This window comes from Pseudophryne corroboree, chromosome 1, assembly GCF_028390025.1.
Source record: "Pseudophryne corroboree isolate aPseCor3 chromosome 1, aPseCor3.hap2, whole genome shotgun sequence".
Taxonomy (NCBI): Eukaryota; Metazoa; Chordata; class Amphibia; order Anura; family Myobatrachidae; genus Pseudophryne; species Pseudophryne corroboree.
In genome coordinates, this window is record NC_086444.1 from 285,217,451 (window position 1) to 285,237,034 (window position 19,584).

Here is a 19,584-nt window from a genome sequence, read left to right on the forward strand (position 1 = left end):
AGGGCCCCCACCGTAGTGCTTCTAGACAGACCCCTTTCTCTGTGGCAGTTGTTAATTTTATGCTCCAGTTAATTTTAGAACCCATACTATTACAGTAGTTACTGTTACACCACTGTCTGGTGGTGTTTATTTTTTTCTAAGCCCCATAAAGATATTTTTTCCCAATTGTTTTCTGCATCCGTTACCAAGGAAATAGGGAGTAAATGTAATCATTATATTGCAAAATTGCCACTAAGAACTCTGCTGCTCACTGCTCCAGTTTTACTCGGACAGACAGAACCACAGCTTCTAGCCCAAGAAAATATATATTTTGTTAATTGATCACATTTCGAGATTACTGAAGTTACGATACACTGTATTATGGAATTAGCCATCATTTTCATACAATGATTTATTTTTATTTAAAACAAGTAAATGAATCACAGATTATTTAGTTACCTGCAACAACCAATTCCTGGTTTCTATTTCCTTTTAGAAAATAAGATTTTAAACCTACCGGTAAATCTTTTTCTCCTAGTCCGTAGAGGATGCTGGGGACTCCGTAAGGACCATGGGGTATAGACGGGCTCCGCAGGAGACATGGGCACTATTAAGAACTTTAGATGGGTGTGCAATGGCTCCTCCCTCTATGCCCCTCCTCCAGACCTCAGTTAGAGAAACTGTGCCCAGAGGAGACGGACAGTACGAGCAAAGGATTTTTGTTAATCTAAGGGCAAGATTCATACCAGCCCACACCATCCACACCGTATAACCTGGAATATACGCAACCAGTCAACAGTATGAACAAAAAACAGCATCAGCCAAAGACTGATCTCAACTGTAACATAACCCTTATGTAAGCAATAACTATATACAAGCCTTGCAGAATTTCGTCCGCACTGGAACGGGCGCCCAGCATCCTCTACGGAATAGGAGAAAAAAAAATTACCGGTAGGTTTAAAATCTTATTTTCTCTTACGTCCTAGAGGATGCTGGGGACTCCGTAAGGACCATGGGGATTATACCAAAGCTCCAGACCGGGCGGGAGAGTGCGGATGACTCTGCAGCACCGATTGAGCAAACATGAGGTCCTCATCAGCCAGGGTTTCAAACTTGTAGAATTTTGCAAAAAAGTGTTTGAACCCGACCAAGACGCCGCTCGGCAAAGCTGTAATGTAAACCTTGTTGGCTGCATACAGGATAAACCGTGCTTCTGTTTTCCTAACCCGCGCCGTCCTGGCTACATAAATTTTTAAGGCCCTGACCACATCAAGGGACTTGGAATCCTCCAAGACACCCGTAGCCACCGGAACCACAATAGGTTGGTTCATATGAAACGATGAAACCACTTTAGGCAAAAATTGAGGACGAGTCCTTAATTCCGCTCTATCCACATGGAAAATCAGATAGGGGCTTTTGTGAGACAAAGCCGCCAATTCGGACACCCGCCTTGCAGATGCCAAGGCCAACAACATGACCACCTTCCAAGTGAGAAATTTTAAGTCAACCGTTTGAAGAGGTTCAAACCAGTGAGATTTTAGGAAATGTAACACCACGTTATGGTCCCATGGTGCCACTAGAGGCACAAAAGGAGGCTGTATGTGCAGCACTCCCTTTACAAAAGTCTGGAAATCTGGGAGAGAAGCCAATTCCTTCTGAAAGAAAATTGATAAGGCCGAAATCTGTACCTTAATGGAGCCTAATTTTAGGCCCATATCCACTCCTGTCTGTAGAAAGTGGAGAAAACGGCCCAGATGGAATTCCTCAGTAGGAGCATTCCTGGCTTCATACCAAGATACATACTTTCTCCAGATACGGTGATAATGTTTCGCTGTCACCTCCTTCCTAGCCTTTATCAGAGATGGGATGACTTCTTCCGGAATGCCTTTCCCAGCTAGGATTCTGTATTCAACCACCATGCCGTCAAACGTAACCGCGGTAAGTCTTGGAACACGCAGGGCCCCTGTTGCAACAGGTCCTCTCTGAGAGCAAGAGGCCACGGATCTTCTGTGAGCATTTCCTGAAGATCTGAATACCAGGCCCTTCGAGGCCAATCTGGAACAATGAGTATTGTCCGCACGCTTTTTCGTCTTATGATTCTCAAATATCTTTGAGATGAGTGGAAGAGGAGGGAACACATAGACCGACAGAAACACCCACGGTGTCACCAGGGCGTCTACTGCTACTGCCTGAGGGTCCCTTGACCTGGCACAATACCTCCGAAGCTTCTTGTTGAGGTGAGACGCCATCATGTCTATTTGAGGAAGTCCCCAATGACTTGTTATCTCTGTAAAAACTTCTTGATGAAGTCCCCACTCTCCTGGATGGAGATCGTGTCTGCTGAGGAAGTCTGCTTCCCAGTTGTCCACTCCCGGAATGAAGACTGCTGCCAACGCGCTTATGTGATTTTCCGCCCAGCGAAGAATCCCGGTGGCTTCCGCCATTGCCACTCTGCTCCTTGTCCCGCCTTGGCGGTTTACATGAGCCACGGCTGTGACGTTGTCTAATTGAATCAGAACCAGTAGGTCGCGAAGAAGATTCTCCGCTTGACGTAGGCCGTTGTATATGGCCCTCAATTCCAGTACGTTGATGTGTAGACAAGCCTCCTGGCTTGACCATAGTCCCTGAACATTTCTTCCTTGTGTGACTGCTCCCCATCCTCGGAGGCTCGCGTCCGTGGTCACCAGAACCCAGTCCTGAATGTCGAGCCTGCGTCCCTCGAGAAGGTGAGCACTCTGCAGCCACCACAGGAGAGACACCCTGGCCCTGGGGGACAGGCTTATTTTCTGATGCATTTGTAGATGGGACCCCGACCACTTGTCCAGAAGGTCCCAGTAAAACGTCCTCGCACGGAACCTGCCGAAGGGGATGGCCTCGTAGGTCGCCACCATTTTTCCCAGTACTCGAGTGCATTGATGGACTGACACTCTTTTTGGTTTTAGCAGGTCTCTGACCATGTTCTGGAGTTCCTGGGCTTTGTCCATTGGGAGAAAAACACTCTTCTGTTCCGTGTCCAGAATCATGCCTTAGAAAGATAGCCGAGTCGTTGGAATCAACTTTGACTTTGGTAGATTTAGAATCCAGCCATGCTGCTGCAGCACTCTCAGGAAGAGCGACATGCTTTTCAGCAATTGATCTCTCGATCTCGCTTTTATCAGGAGATCGTCCAAGTACGGGATAATTGTGACTCCCTGCCTGCGCAGGAGCACCATCATTTCCGCCATTACCTTGGTGAAAATCCTCGGGGCCGTGCAAAGCCCAAACGGCAACGTCTGAAACTGGTAATGACAGTCCTGTACAGCGAATCTCAGGTACGCATGATGAGGGGGATATATGGGGACATGAAGGTATGCGTCCTTTATGTCCAGTGACAGCATAAAATACTCCCCTTCCAGGCTGGAGATAACTGCCCGGAGCGATTCCATCTTGAATTTGAACTTTTTCAAGTACAGGTTTAGGGATTTTAAATTTAGAATGGGTCTGACCGAGCCATCCGGTTTCGGGACCACAAATAGGGTTGAATAGTACCCCTTCCCCTGTTGAACTAGGGGAACCTCGACAACCACTTGTTGTTGACACAGTTTTTTAATTGCAGCTAAAACTATCTCCCTTTCTGGGGAAGAAGCTGGTAAAGCCGATTTGAAAAACCGGCGAGGAGGCACGTCTTCGAATTCCAGCTTGTAACCCTGGGATACAATTTCCATTGCCCAAGGATCCACGTCTGACTGAACCCAGACGTGGCTGAAGAGTCGAAGACGTGCCCCCACCGGCGCAGACTCCCTCAGTGGAGCCCCAGCGTAATGCGGTGGATTTAGTAGAAGCCGGGAAGGACTTCTGCTCCTGGGAACTAGCCGTAGCAGGCAGTCTTTTCCCTCTACCCTTACCTCTGGCGAGAAAGGAAGAGCCCCGATCTCTTCTGGACTTATGCGACCGAAAGGACTGCATCTGATATTGCGGCGTTTTCTTTTGCTGTGGGGAAACATAAGGTAAAAAAGTAGATTTACCTGCGGTAGCTGTGGAAACCAGGTCCGCGAGACCTTCCCCAAATAAATCCTCACCTTTTGTAAGGTAAAACTTCCATATGCTTCTTTGAGTCGGCATCACCCGTCCATTGGCGGGTCCACAGGGCTCGCCTAGCAGAAATCGCCATGGCGTTGGCTCTCGAACCTAGCAGACCAAGCGTCTCTCATATATAAGACTGCGTCTTTAATGTGACCTAAGGTCAATAAAATGGTATCCCTATCCAGGGTATCAATGTCAGCTGACCAAGTATCCGTCCAAGCCGCAACAGCACTACAAACCCAAGCCGACGCTATTGCCGGTCTGAGCAAGGCACCCGTATGTGTATAAATTGATTTTAAGGTAGTTTCCTGTCTGCGATCAGCAGGATCCTTGAGGGCTTCTGTGTCTGTAGACTGTAGCGCCACCTTTTTGGACAAGCGCGTTAACGCCTTGTCCACCCTGGGTGAGGATTTCCACCGTAACCTGTCCTGCGCAGGGAAAGGATACGCCATAAGAATTCTTTTGGGAATCTGCAGTTTCTTGTCTGGAGTTTCCCAAGCCTTTTCAAATAACGCGTTCAGCTCATGAGATGGGAGAAAGGTTACGTCAGGTTTCTTTTCCTTAAACATGTGTACCCTCTTGTCAGGGACAGAGGGGTCATCTGTGATATGTAAAACATCCTTTATTGCAATAATCATATAATGAATACTTTTGGCCACCCTTGGGTGTAACCTCGCATCATCATAGTCGACACTGGAGTCAGAATCCGTGTCGGTATCAGTGTCTGCTACTTGGGACAGGGGACGTTTCTAAGACCCTGAAGGGCCCTGTGACACAGTCAAAGCCATGGATTGACTCCCTGTTCTATCCCTGGACTCTGCTTTGTCCAATCTCTGATGTAATAAAGACACATTTGCATTTAAAACATTCAACATATCCAACCAATCAGGTGTCGGCGTTGCCGACGGAGACACCACAATCATCTGCTCTACCTCCTCCTTAGATGAGCCTTCCGCTTCAGACATGCCGACACACGCGTACCGACACCCCCACACACTCAGGGATATATCTATATGGAGACAGTTCCCCAAATACGGCCCTTTGGAGAGACAGAGAGAGAGTATGCCAGCACACACCCAGCGCCAACTGACACTGGATACAAAATTCCCTGATAAAACAGCGCTTTTATATAAATATATATATATATATATATATATATATATATATATACATACACTCACTGCGCCAATTAAAAGTGACACCCCCCCTTCTTTTTTGCCCTCTGTCACCGTGTTCAGCAGGGGAGAGTCCGGGGAGCCAGCTTCTCTGCAGTGTGCTGTGGAGAAAATGGCGCTGGCTAGTGCTGGAGGATCAAGCTCCGCCCCCTCAGCGGCGGGCTTCGGTCCCGCTCAAATTTCCAATACTGGCGGGGGATTATATAATATACTGCCTCCGCAGCCTATATATATATATATGTTAGCCAGTCCCTAGAGGTTTATTATTGCTGCCCAGGGAGCCCCCCCTGCGCCCTTCAGTGCCCGCTGTGTGTGTTGTGTGTGGGAGCAATGGCGCGCAGCGTTACCGCTGTGCGTTACCTCAGAGAAGATCTGAAGTCTTCTGCCGCCTTTGAAGTCTTCTTTCTTCTTATACTCACCCAGCTTCTATCTTCCGGATCTGTGAGGAGGACGACGGCGCGGCTCCAGGATGAACGGCGAGGGCGAGACCTGCGTTCCGACCCTCTGGAGCTAATGGTGTCCAGTAGCCTAAGAAGCAGATCCTATCATTTAAGTAGGTCTGCTTCTCTCCCCTCAGTACCACGATGCAGGGAGCCTGTTGCCAGCAGTGCTCCCTGAAAATAAAAAACCTAACAAAATTATTTTTCAGAAAAACTCAGGAGAGCTCCCCTATAGTGCACCCAGTCTCCTCTGGGCACAGGATCTAACTGAGGTCTGGAGGAGGGGCAGAGGGAGGAGCCAGTGCACACCCATCTAAAGTCTCCTTTGTCTTTTATACAATTTCAGTGCTGCTACTTCCCCCTTTTTTATATATAAATGTAACCTTTTTTGTATATAAATGTAATTTTTTTTATATATAAATGTAATGTTTTAAATATCCGTTTAATTTTATATGTATATATCTGATTTTTATTTCTCTTTCAATTTTATGATGGATATTAAATGGACTTGCGCTTCCCACAATGTTGTTGGACTACTAAGCTTTTATGCCTCCATTATGAACATTAATCAATGTAGAACTTTGTCTTTGGGATCTCCGTTTGCGGGAATCCGCACGTGGAACGCATAATGGACTTCCGGAAAGTGACGCTGGAACGCAATCCACTTCCGTTCATGTGACTTCCGGTCACGGACGGCGATTGGCGGTTTCGGCGGGAGGATGGCCCACACATGGGCCTCATCATATCATTATGTGATAGGTATAAATATGTCGGCTAGTGTCACCCACCACCATGCTTCTGAGGAAGGACCAAAAGTGTCCAAAACGCTCAAAGCAGGTGGTAACAGCCTCTTTCTGGATCGTGGGTGGACTGACCTCGGTGCTTCGAATTTCCTTGCACTGCTGCGGTGTCCGGGACCTCCGGTGCTTTCCCTTGTGCCATCTTGGGAGGGTAATTGGAAGACGGTAGATACCAGCACCCCTTTCTATCCACTTTGAGTGGTTACATGCTTGTTTTATTTGTGAATATTGTGAGTGTTTTGTGTTAAATAAATTCTCTGTCCCTGTGAAATTGATCTGCACTATGACCTCTTCTTCTTTATCGAGAGAAAGAAGTAACTTACATCATTGAGTCTGCGTGGACAAGGGATTTTAGGACACTGAATCTACGAAATCAGGATTTCACTCCATTCTTTTCATAAGGACACTTATGTAAGGATTCATTTATGGTGTTTGCGCCTACTTTAAACTTTTCTGTCTATGCTATTTCTATTTTGGAATTTTTGTGAAGGTTCCTTTGTTTATTAGTGGGCTGTATTTACATCAGAGGCAGCGCATTTGTACAATTATTTTTTCTGCAAGTGTTGTGTGTGGGAGCAATGGCGCGCAGCATTACCTCAGAGAAGATCTGAAGTCTTCTGCCGCCTTTGAAGTCTTCTTTCTTCTTATACTCACCCGGCTTCTATCTTCCGGCTCTGTAATGAGGACGACGGCGCGGCTCCGGGAAGAACGGCGAGGGTGAGACCTGCATTCCGACCCTCTGGAGCTAATGGTGTCCAGTAGCCTAAGAAGCAGAGCCTATCATTTAAGTAGGTCTGCTTCTCTCCCCTCAGTCCCACGATGCAGGGAGCCTGTTGCCAGCAGTGCTCCCTGAAAATAAAAAAAACCTAACAAAATTCTTTTTCAGAGAAACTCAGGAGAGCTCCCCTATAGTGCACCCAGTCTCCTCTGGGCACAGGATCTAACTGAGGTCTGGAGGAGGGGCATAGAGGGAGGAGCCAGTGCACACCCATCTAAAGTTCTTTATAGTGCCCATGTCTCCTGCGGAGCCCGTCTATACCACATTGTCCTTACGGAGTCCTCAGCATCTTCTAGGATGTAAGAGAAATATTTATTTACACATCCAAAGTCAAAGCCAGGCTGGGACTCTAAAGCAAACTTTTAAATGCAAGGCAAACAAACCCATCCCCCTAAATGCTACAGGGAACACAATTCAATCTCTAAGAGCCTCAGGATTGCATCTGTTTGAAAGCACATCTTGTGACCCCCTACACAGTACTGGAATCCAAGGGGAGAGAGTAGAGTGGCAGTGCAAGGCCTTTTCCATTAGTAAATTGTAGTTATTTTACATGCTGGAATCAGTACGAGATCCCGGCTGTCGGGATCGTGGCGGGGATCCCGAAAGCCGAAATACCAGCAGCAAGTGCAGCGTGTGCGCTCGCCACGCTTCGGGCCCGGTGGCGAGGGTTATAGTCCTCCTTGGGTGGTGGCGTGGACCACCACCTGAGTGGGGTTTCCAACCGCCGGTATTTTACCGGGTTTCAGGATTCCAGCGTCTGTCTCCTAACTGCTGGGATCCCGACAACCGGCAAACTGACTGCCTCCCTTACACGCTTAAGTAAAATTTTATTGTGGCCCCTTTAAAGAGTGCAATATCCCAATACAGCTCTTGGAAGATAAAAGATTGTACACCCCTGGTATCGCGGGATGAAAGTGGGCTGCTTATTCTGGTCCCAATTGTTTAATTATATTGCACCACTTCAAGAGCTTTTTTTTTTTTATTGTGACAAAACAGGTTTCCTGGTCCATTAATTTATCACTTTCATGTAGCCTCTGAGGAACATTTTCTGGGTGCACAGTTTAAACTAATAGTAAGACAGCTAGAAACCGCAATTTGCATCCAGATCAGTCAAATATCTGCCGATTGGGTCGATAATTGCACAGTGTATGACCGCGACAGAGCAGCTACTATCGCTCCGCCGGGCATAAGATATCGTCCAGGTGCGATAATTGTTGCTCAGATCTGACAGTGGGTATACTTACCACCATGCGAGTCTAGGATTTTACAGTCACACCTTAAAAGGACAGGAAATCAGATAAGAGGTCTACATATGAATGACTACTGAATAGGTTTGTAAATATAAAACACATTAATTATGCTTTTACACTGTTTCCTAAACTGTGCTCCGCACAAGGGAAGGCGTTTGTAGCAGTGTTCGCATAAATTCCCAGACAGGTGACAGTTAATGGACGATGCTGTGCATACATCTGAATTAGGCCCTAAGGGTGAAAAAGTTTGGGAACCATTGGGGGAATTTGTATTGTGCCATGTGCCCCCTGCTGGGAGTCTATATTAATGGGCGTCTATCAGAGCATTAGACATCCATTAGCATAAAATGCGGCTGAAAGCACCAGGTTTAGCCGCGGAAAGCAGTTAAACCCCTCTATTGGGCATCTTAAGTCCATGTTTGGGCGCCCAAACTACAGACTTTTCACACATGTTTTTCTCACGCCACACTACGACAAAAAAAAAAAAGTGACTGCCGCGGCTAATGGGTGACTGATCAGAGCAACAACTGAATTGCTCTGATAGACGCCCAATACTATAGACTCCCAGCAGGGGTCACGAGGCACAATTGAATTCACCCATTGCATTAATAATTAAATATGTAAAAAAGTATGTAACATAATGGGTGCATAAAACGGTCCCTCTTTCTAAAACAATTATAAATTAGCACCGAGTGAATAAAGTACCTCTAAAACCATGGAATTGAATTCTTTGTCTTTGTAAAGCTGTTTTGCACAAGCTAGAATTGTGGAGGTCTTTCCAGTCCCAGGGGGTCCGTATAATAAAAGATGAGGTAATTTGTCTTCACTGATAAACTTCTGAACTGATGAAGAAAACCATAAACACACAAATTACTCCTTAGTGCCATGTACTATAAGTTCTTTACCATAACTATGTAACAATTTTGGAATCCCGTGAAAGGGTATACAAGTCCTTTAATATCCCCAACACTTTTTTTCAGAGAACTGCTAAACAAATTTACGAGTTGCTAAATTCTATTTCAGTAGCATCATAAGTAAAAGATGCATTACCGCCTACATAAAAGGGTGTCTCTACACAAATCCAGAGTAATACAGAACTGGCAATTTAGTTTTGTTCACCAACTTTAAATGGTGGAGGGTGGTATGCAAGAAGGAGGGCCAATCACAAGCTGCAATCTCTCTATATAAGCCTCCCACACCCAAACACCATTTTTTTGCCAGTGGCTGTAACAGGAATGGAAGAGCTCAAAAAAACAGCTAAGGACTCTAAGGAAAGGACAGCTTAGTAAATTTTAACGCATGGTAGTGTGGCTAAATTTTAGTTTAATATGAAGAAATATCTGCAGTAAGCAATGGGTTAATATTTAGCAACTCGTCTCCAGTCCAACTTACTTGTGCTCAAGATGTCTTGATGAGAGATCAGATCATCAAGTGTTTGGGGTCGATACTTTTCCACCCTGTGAATATACATTTTTAAAATCAAAATCTTAACTCATAAAAGATACAGCTGAAGAACCTTAAAGTTATTCCCTACCAAAATATATAGTCTATTCCTACCAAGTGATGCTTGATACGCCATTAATACTGAATTGCTCCATTTTGAATTAACTACGGGCAAAAAATAAGAATTTACTCACCGGTAATTCTATTTCTCGTAGTCCGTAGTGGATGCTGGGAACTCCGTAAGGACCATGGGGAATAGACGGGCTCCGCAGGAGACTTGGCACTCTAAAAGAAAGATTAGGTACTATCTGGTGTGCACTGGCTCCTCCCTCTATGCCCCTCCTCCAGACCTCAGTTAGGGAAACTGTGCCCGGAAGAGCTGACACAACAAGGAAAGGATTTGGAATCCAGGGTAAGACTCATACCAGCCACACCAATCACACCGTACAACTCGTGATAACTATACCCAGTTAACAGTATGAACAAAAAAACTGAGCCTCATTCAAAAGATGGCTCATAACAATAACCCTTAAGTTAAGCAATAACTATATACAAGTATTGCAGAGAGTCCGCACTTGGGACGGGCGCCCAGCATCCACTACAGACTACGAGAAATAGAATTACCGGTGAGTAAATTCTTATTTTCTGACGTCCTAGTGGATGCTGGGAACTCCGTAAGGACCATGGGGATTATACCAAAGCTCCCAAACGGGCGGGAGAGTGCGGATGACTCTGCAGCACCGGATGAGCAAACTCAAGGTCCTCCTCAGCCAGGGTATCAAACTTGTAGAATTTAGCAAATGTGTTTCAACCCGACCAAGTAGCAGCTCGGCAAAGCTGTAAAGCCGAGACCCCTCGGGCAGCCGCCCAAGAAGAGCCCACCTTCCTTGTGGAATGGGCTTTTACTGATTTAGGATGCGGCAGTCCAGCCGCAGAGTGTGCCAGCTGAATCGTGCTACAGATCCAGCAAGCAATAGTCTGCTTTGAAGCAGGAGCACCCAGCTTGTTGGGTGCATGCAGGATAAATAGCGAGTCAGTTTTTCTGACTCTAGCCGTCCTGGAAACATAAATTTTCAGGGCCCGGACTACGTCCAGCAACTTGGAATCCTCCAAGTCCCGAGTAGCCGCAGGCACCACAATAGGTTGGTTCAAATGAAACGCTGATACCACCTTTGGGAGAAATTGGGGACGAGTCCTCAATTCTGCCCTGTCCATATGGAAAATCAGATATGGGCTTTTACATGACAAAGCCGCCAATTCTGACACGCGCCTAGCTGAAGCCAAAGCCAACAGCATGACCACCTTCCACGTGAGATACTTCAACTCCACGGTCTTAAGTGGCTCAAACCAGTGGGATTTCAGGAAATCCAACACAACGTTAAGATCCCAAGGTGCCACTGGAGGCACAAAAGGGGGCTGAATATGCAGCACTCCCTTAACAAACGTCTGAACTTCAGGCAGTGAAGCCAGTTCTTTTTGAAAGAAAATAGATAGGGCCGAAATCTGGACCTTTATGGACCCCAATTTTAGGCCCATAGTCACCCCTGACTGTAAGAAGTGCAGAAATCGACCCAGCTGGAATTCCTCTGTTGGGGCCTTCCTGGCCTCACACCAAGCAACATATTTTCGCCATATGCGGTGATAATGTTTTGCTGTCACATCCTTCCTAGCTTTTATCAGCGTAGAAATCACTTCATCTGGAATCCCCTTCTCCGTTAGGATCCGGCGTTCAACCGCCATGCCGTCAAACGCAGCCGCGGTAAGTCTTGGAACAGACAGGGCCCCTGCTGTAGCAGGTCCTGTCGGAGAGGCAGAGGCCATGGGTCCTCTGAGATCATTTCTTGTAGTTCTGGGTACCAAGTTCTTCTTGGCCAATCCGGAACGATGAGTATGGTTCTTACTCCTCTCTTTCTTATTATCCTCAGTACCTTGGGTATGAGAGGAAGAGGAGGGAACACATAAACCGACTGGTACACCCACGGTGTCACTAGGGCGTCCACAGCTATCGCCTGAGGGTCCCTTGACCTGGCGCAATATCTTTTTAGCTTTTTGTTGAGGCGGGACGCCATCATGTCGACCTGTGGCCGTTCCCAACGATTTACAATCAGTGTGAAGACTTCCGGATGAAGTCCCCACTCTCCCGGGTGGAGGTCGTGCCTGCTGAGGAAGTCTGCTTCCCAGTTGTCCACACCCAGAATGAACACTGCTGACAGTGCTAGGACGTGATTCTCCGCCCATCGAAGAATCCTTGTGGCTTCTGCCATCGCCATCCTGCTTCTTGTGCCGCCCTGGCGGTTTACATGGGCGACCGCCGTGATGTTGTCTGACTGAATCAGCACCGGTTGGTTTTGAAGCAGGGGCTCTGCTTGACTCAGGGCGTTGTAAATGGCCCTTAGTTCCAGTATATTTATGTGTAGTGAAGTCTCCTGACTTGACCACTGTCCTTGGAAGTTCCTTCCCTGAGTGACTGCCCCCCATCCTCGGAGGCTTGCATCCGTGGTCACCAGGACCCAGTTCTGTATGCCGAATCTGCGGCCCTCGAGAAGATGAGCACTCTGCAGCCACCACAGCAGAGACACCCTGGCCCTCGGGTGAAGATGCGATCCGGACCATTTGTCTAACAGATCCCACTGAAAGATCCTTGCATGGAATCTGCCGAAGGGAATTGCTTCGTAAGAAGCCACCATCTTTCCCAGGACTCGCGTGCAATGATGCACCGACACCTGTTTTGGTTTCAGGAGGTCCCTGACCAGAGATGACAATTCCTGGGCCTTCTCCCCCGGGAGAAACACCTTCTTCTGTTCTGTGTCCAGAATCATGCCCAAGAACAGCAGACGCGTCGCAGGAATTAGCTGCGACTTTGGGATATTCAGAATCCAGCCGTGCTGTTGTAACACTTCCCGAGATAGTGCTACACTGACTAACAACTGCTCCTTGGACCTCGCCTTTATAAGGAGATCGTCCAAGTACGGGATAATTATGACTCCCTTCTTCCGAAGGAGTATCATCATTTCGGCCATTACCTTGGTAAATACTCTCGGTGCCGTGGACAGACCAAACGGCAACGTCTGGAATTGGTAATGACAGTCCTGTACCACAAACCTGAGGTACTCCTGGTGAGGTGGGTAAATGGGGACATGCAAGTAAGCATCCTTGATGTCCAGTGACACCATAAAATCCCCCTCTTCCAGGCTTGCAATCACCGCCCTGAGCGATTCCATTTTGAACTTGAACTTCCTTATATAAGTGTTCAAGGATATTAAATTCAGAATGGGTCTCACCGAACCGTCTGGTTTCGGAACCACAAACATTGTGGAATAGTAACCCCGTCCCTGTTGAAGGAGGGGAACCTTGATTATCACCTGCTGGAGGTACAGCTTGTGAATAGCCGCCAGTACTACCTCCCTTTCCCTGGGAGCAGCTGGCAAGGCTGATTTGAGGTAACGGCGAGGGGGAGTCGCCTCGAACTCCAGCTTGTATCCCTGAGAGACAACTTGTACAGCCCAGAGATCCACCTGTGAGCGAACCCACTGGTTGCTGAAGTTCCGGAAAAACGCCCCCACCGCACCTGGCTCCGCCTGTGGAGCCCCAGCGTCATGCGGTGGACTTAGTGGAAGCAGGGGAGGATTTTTGTTCCTGGGAACTGGCTGCCTGGTGCAGCTTCTTTCCTCTACCCCTGCCTCTGGGCAGAAAGGAGGCGCCTCTGACCCGCTTGCCTTTCTGAATCCGAAAGGACTGTACTTGATAATACGGTGCTTTCTTAGGCTTTGAGGGAACCTGAGGTAAAAAAGTCGACTTCCCAGCTGTTGCTGTGGATACGAGGTTCGAGAGACCTTCCCCAAACAATTCCTCACCTTTATAAGGCAAAACCTCCATGTGCCTTTTAGAATCAGCATCGCCTGTCCACTGCCGAGTCCATAATACTCTCCTGGCAGAAATGGACATTGCGTTAATTCTAGATGCCAGCCGGCAAATGTCCCTCTGTGCATCCCTCATATATAAGACGACGTCCTTTATATGATCTATGGTTAGCAAAATAGTATCCCTGTCGAGGGAATCAATGTTGTCTGACAGGGTATCAGACCATGCTGCTGCAGCACTACACATCCATGCTGAAGCAATAGCAGGTCTCAGTATAGTACCTGAGTGTGTATACACAGACTTCAGGATAGCCTCCTGCTTTCTATCCGCAGGCTCCTTTAGGGCGGCCGTACCCTGAGACGGCAGTGCCACCTTTTTTGATAAGCGTGTGAGCGCCTTGTCCACCCTAGGGGATGTTTCCCAACGTAACCTGCCCGTTGCCGGGAAAGGGTACGCCATCAGTAACCTCTTAGAAATCACTAGTTTTTTAACAGGGGAACACCACGCTTCTTCACACAATTCATTTAATTCCTCAGATGGGGGAAAAGTCACTGGCAGCTTTTTCTCCCCAAACATAATACCCTTTTGGGTGGTAACCGGGTTAATGTCAGAAATGTGCAATACATTTTTCATTGCAGTAATCATGCATCGGATGGCCCTTGTGGACTGTGCATTTGTCTCATCCTCATCTACACTGGAGTCAGACTCCGTGTCGACATCTGTGTCTGCCATCTGAGCTAGCGGGCGTTTAAGAGCCCCTGATGGCCTCTGAGACGCCTGGGCAGGCGCAGGCTGAGATGCCGGCTGTCCCAAGGCTGCTGCGTCATCGAACCTTTTATGTAAGGAGTTGACACTGTCGGTTAATACCTTCCACATATCCATCCACTCCGGTGTCGGCCCCACACTTATCTGCTCCTGCTCCGCCTCCACGTAACCCTCCTCATCAAACATGTCGACACAGCCGTACCGACACACCGCACACACACAGGGAATGCTCTGACTGAGGACAGGACCCCACAAAAGTCCTTTGGGGAGACAGAGAGAGAGTATGCCAGCACACACCACAGCGCTATATAACACAGGGATTTACACTAACAAAAAAGTGAATTTTTCCCAATAGCTGCTTATAATCACATTTGCGCCTAAATTTATGTGCCCCCCCCCTCTCTTTTTTACCCTTGTTGTAGTGTATACTGCAGGGGAGAGCCTGGGGAGCGTCCTTCCAGCGGAGCTGTGAAGAGAAAATGGTGCTGGTGTGCTGAGGAAGAAGGCCCCGCCCCCTCAGCGGCGGGCTTCTCCCGCTTTTTGTATAATGTTAATGGCGGGGGTTTAGGCACATATACAGTTTTATAAACTGTATTATGTGCAGTTTGCCAAAAGGTATACTAATTGCTGCCCAGGGCGCCCCCCCCCAGCGCCCTGCACCCACCAGTGACCGGAGTGTGTGGTGTGCTGTGGGAGCAATGGCGCACAGCTGCAGTGCTGTGCGCTACCTTAATGAAGACAGGAGTCTTCAGCCGCCGTTTTCGCCGGATTCTTCTGTCTTCTGGTTCTGCAAGGGGGACGGCGGCGTGGCTCCAGGAACGGACGATCGAGGTCGGGCCCTGTGTTCGAATCCTCTGCAACTAATGGTGTCCAGTAGCCTTAGAAGCACAAGCTAGCTGCAAGCAGGTAGGTTTGCTTCTCTCCCCTCAGTCCCTCGTAGCAGTGAGTCTGTTGCCAGCAGATCTCACTGAAAATAAAAAACCTAACAAATACTTTCTTTTCTAGCAAGCTCAGGAGAGCCCACTAGGAGCACCCAGCTCTAGCCGGGCACAGATTCTAACTGAGGTCTGGAGGAGGGGCATAGAGGGAGGAGCCAGTGCACACCAGATAGTACCTAATCTTTCTTTTAGAGTGCCCCGTCTCCTGCGGAGCCCGTCTATTCCCCATGGTCCTTACGGAGTTCCCAGCATCCACTAGGACGTCAGAGAAAAAACCCATATACCAACAGTCTACTACAGACCACTCTTATTCTTACAGGCACACTAAATAATGAATATAGCTTAAAATAAGATTTTACTTACCGATAAATCTATTTCTCGGAGTCCGTAGTGGATGCTGGGGTTCCTGAAAGGACCATGGGGAATAGCGGCTCCGCAGGAGACAGGGCACAAAAAGTAAAGCTTTTCCAGATCAGGTGGTGTGCACTGGCTCCTCCCCCTATGACCCTCCTCCAGACTCCAGTTAGGTACTGTGCCCGGACGAGCGTACACAATAAGGGAGGATTTTGAATCCCGGGTAAGACTCATACCAGCCACACCAATCACACCGTACAACTTGTGATCTAAACCCAGTTAACAGTATGATAACAGCGGAGCCTCTGAAAGATGGCTTCCTTCAACAATAACCCGAATTAGTTAACAATAACTATGTACAATTATTGCAGATAATCCGCACTTGGGATGGGCGCCCAGCATCCACTACGGACTCCGAGAAATAGATTTATCGGTAAGTAAAATCTTATTTTCTCTATCGTCCTAGTGGATGCTGGGGTTCCTGAAAGGACCATGGGGATTATACCAAAGCTCCCAAACGGGCGGGAGAGTGCGGATGACTCTGCAGCACCGAATGAGAGAACTCCAGGTCCTCCTTAGCCAGAGTATCAAATTTGTAAAATTTTACAAACGTGTTCTCCCCTGACCACGTAGCTGCTCGGCAGAGTTGTAATGCCGAGACCCCTCGGGCAGCCGCCCAAGATGAGCCCACCTTCCTTGTGGAGTGGGCCTTTACAGATTTAGGCTGTGGCAGGCCTGCCACAGAATGTGCAAGTTGGATTGTGCTACAGATCCAACGAGCAATCGTCTGCTTAGACGCAGGAGCACCCATCTTGTTGGGTGCATACAATATAAACAACGAGTCAGATTTTCTGACTCCAGCTGTCCTTGCAATATATATTTTTAATGCTCTGACAACGTCCAGTATCTTGGAGTCCTCCAAGTCACTTGTAGCCGCAGGCACTACAATAGGCTGGTTCAGATGAAATGCTGACACCACTTTAGGGAGAAAATGCGGACGAGTCCGCAGTTCTGCCCTGTCCGAATGGAAAATCAGATATGGGCTTTTGTAAGATAAAGCTGCCAGTTCTGACACTCTCCTGGCCGAAGCCAGGGCTAGAAGCATGGTCACTTTCCATGTGAGATATTTCAAATCCACCTTTTTTAGTGGTTCAAACCAATGAGATTTTAGGAAGTCCAAAACCACATTGAGATCCCACGGTGCCACTGGAGGCACCACAGGAGGCTGTATATGCAGCACTCCCTTAACAAAGGTCTGGACTTCAGGGACTGAAGCCAATTCTTTTTGAAAGAAAATCGACAGGACCGAAATTTGAACCTTAATAGATCCCAATTTGAGACCCATAGACAATCCTGATTGCAGGAAATGTAGGAATCGACCCAGTTGAAATTCCTCCGTCGGAGCACTCCGATCTTCGCACCACGCAACATATTTTCGCCAAATTCGGTGATAATGTTGCACGGTTACTTCCTTCCTTGCTTTAATCAAAGTAGGAATGACTTCTTCCGGCATGCCTTTTTCCTTTAGGATCCGGCGTTCAACCGCCATGCCGTCAAACGCAGCCGCGGTAAGTCTTGAAACAGACAGGGACCCTGCTGAAGCAAGTCCCTCCTTAGAGGTAGAGGCCACGGATCTTCCGTGATCATCTCTTGAAGTTCCGGGTACCAAGTCCTTCTTGGCCAATCCGGAACCACTAGTATCGTTCTCACGCCTCTTTGCCGTATAATTCTCAATACTTTTGGTATGAGAGGCAGAGGAGGAAACACATACACCGACTGGTACACCCAAGGCGTTACCAGCGCGTCCACAGCTATTGCCTGCGGATCTCTTGACCTGGCGCAATACCTGTCCAGTTTTTTGTTGAGGCGAGACGCCATCATGTCCACCATTGGTCTTTCCCAACGGGTTACCAGCATGTGGAAGACTTCTGGATGAAGTCCCCACTCTCCCGGGTGAAGATCGTGTCTGCTGAGGAAGTCTGCTTCCCAGTTGTCCACTCCCGGGATGAACACTGCTGACAGTGCTATCACATGATTCTCTGCCCAGCGAAGAATCCTTGCAGCTTCTGCCATTGCACTCCTGCTTCTTGTGCCGCCCTGTCTGTTCACATGGGCGACTGCCGTGATGTTGTCCGACTGGATCAACACCGGTTTTCCTTGAAGCAGAGGTTCTGCCTGGCTTAGAGCATTGTATATTGCTCTTAGTTCCAGAATGTTTATGTGAAGAGACGTTTCCAGGCTCGTCCATACTCCCTGGAAGTTTCTTCCTTGTGTGACTGCTCCCCAGCCTCTCAGGCTGGCGTCCGTGGTCACCAGGATCCAATCCTGTATGCCGAATCTGCGGCCCTCCAATAGATGAGGACTCTGCAACCACCACAGAAGAGACACCCTTGTCCTTGGAGACAGGGTTATCCGTAGGTGCATCTGAAGATGCGACCCTGACCATTTGTCCAACAGATCCCTTTGGAAAATTCTTGCGTGGAATCTGCCGAATGGAATTGCTTCGTAAGAAGCCACCATTTTTCCCAGGACTCTTGTGCATTGATGTACAGACACCTTTCCTGGTTTTAGGAGGTTCCTGACAAGCTCGGATAACTCCTTGGCTTTTTCCTCCGGGAGAAAAACCTTTTTCTGAACAGTGTCCAGAATCATCCCTAGGAACAGCAGACGAGTTGTCGGCATTAACTGGGATTTTGGAATATTCGGAATCCACCCGTGCTGTTTTAGCACTTCTTGAGACAGTGCTAATCCCATCTCTAGCTGTTCTCTGGACCTTGCCCTTATTAGGAGATCGTCCAAGTATGGGATAATTAATACGCCTTTTCTTCGAAGAAGAATCATCATCTCGGCCATTACCTTTGTAAAGACCCGAGGTGCCGTGGACAATCCGAACGGCAGCGTCTGAAACTGATAGTGACAGTTTTGTACAACGAACCTGAGGTACCCCTGGTGTGAGGGGTAAATTGGAACGTGGAGATACGCATCCTTGATGTCCAAGGATACCATAAAGTCCCCCTCTTCCAGGTTCGCTATCACTGCTCTGAGTGACTCCATCTTGAACTTGAACTTCTTTATGTACAGGTTCAAGGACTTCAGATTTAGAATAGGCCTTACCGAGCCATCCGGCTTCGGTACCACAAAAAGAGTGGAATAATACCCCTTCCCTTGTTGCAGAAGAGGTACCTTGACTATCACCTGCTGAGAGTACAGCTTGTGAATGGCTTCCAAAACCGTCTCCCTTTCGGAGGGGGACGTTGGTAAAGCAGACTTCAGGAAACGGCGAGGTGGATCCGTCTCTAATTCCAACCTGTACCCCTGAGATATTATCTGCAGGATCCAGGGATCTACTTGCGAGTGAGCCCACTGCGCGCTGTAATTTTTGAGACGACCCCCCACCGTCCCCGAGTCCGCTTGAGAAGCCCCAGCGTCATGCTGAGGCTTTTGTAGAAGCCGGGGAGGGCTTCTGATCCTGGGAAGGAGCTGCCTGTTGCTGTCTCTTCCCTCGACCTCTGCCTCGTGGCAGATATGAATAGCCCTTTGCTCTCTTATTTTTAAAGGAACGAAAGGGCTGCGGTTGAAAGGTCGGTGCCTTTTTCTGTTGGGGAGTGACTTGAGGTAGAAAGGTGGATTTCCCGGCTGTAGCCGTGGCCACCAAATCTGATAGACCGACTCCAAATAACTCCTCCCCTTTATACTGCAAAACTTCCATATGCCGTTTTGAATCCGCATCGCCTGTCCA

At 48.0% G+C, this 19,584-nt stretch overlaps 1 protein-coding gene across 1 annotated transcript in view; it reads right to left on the minus strand.

Annotated features, from left to right (window-relative positions):
• Positions 1-19,584, minus strand: part of RFC5 (replication factor C subunit 5) — a 194,267-nt gene that overhangs the window by 152,155 nt on the left and 22,528 nt on the right. Inside the window, exons 2-3 of the mRNA XM_063964328.1 lie at positions 9,877-9,941; positions 9,190-9,326 (exon numbers count right to left, since the gene is read on the minus strand). Coding sequence (XP_063820398.1) covers positions 9,190-9,326; positions 9,877-9,941 — 202 coding nt within the window. The remainder of the gene's footprint in view (positions 1-9,189; positions 9,327-9,876; positions 9,942-19,584) is intronic.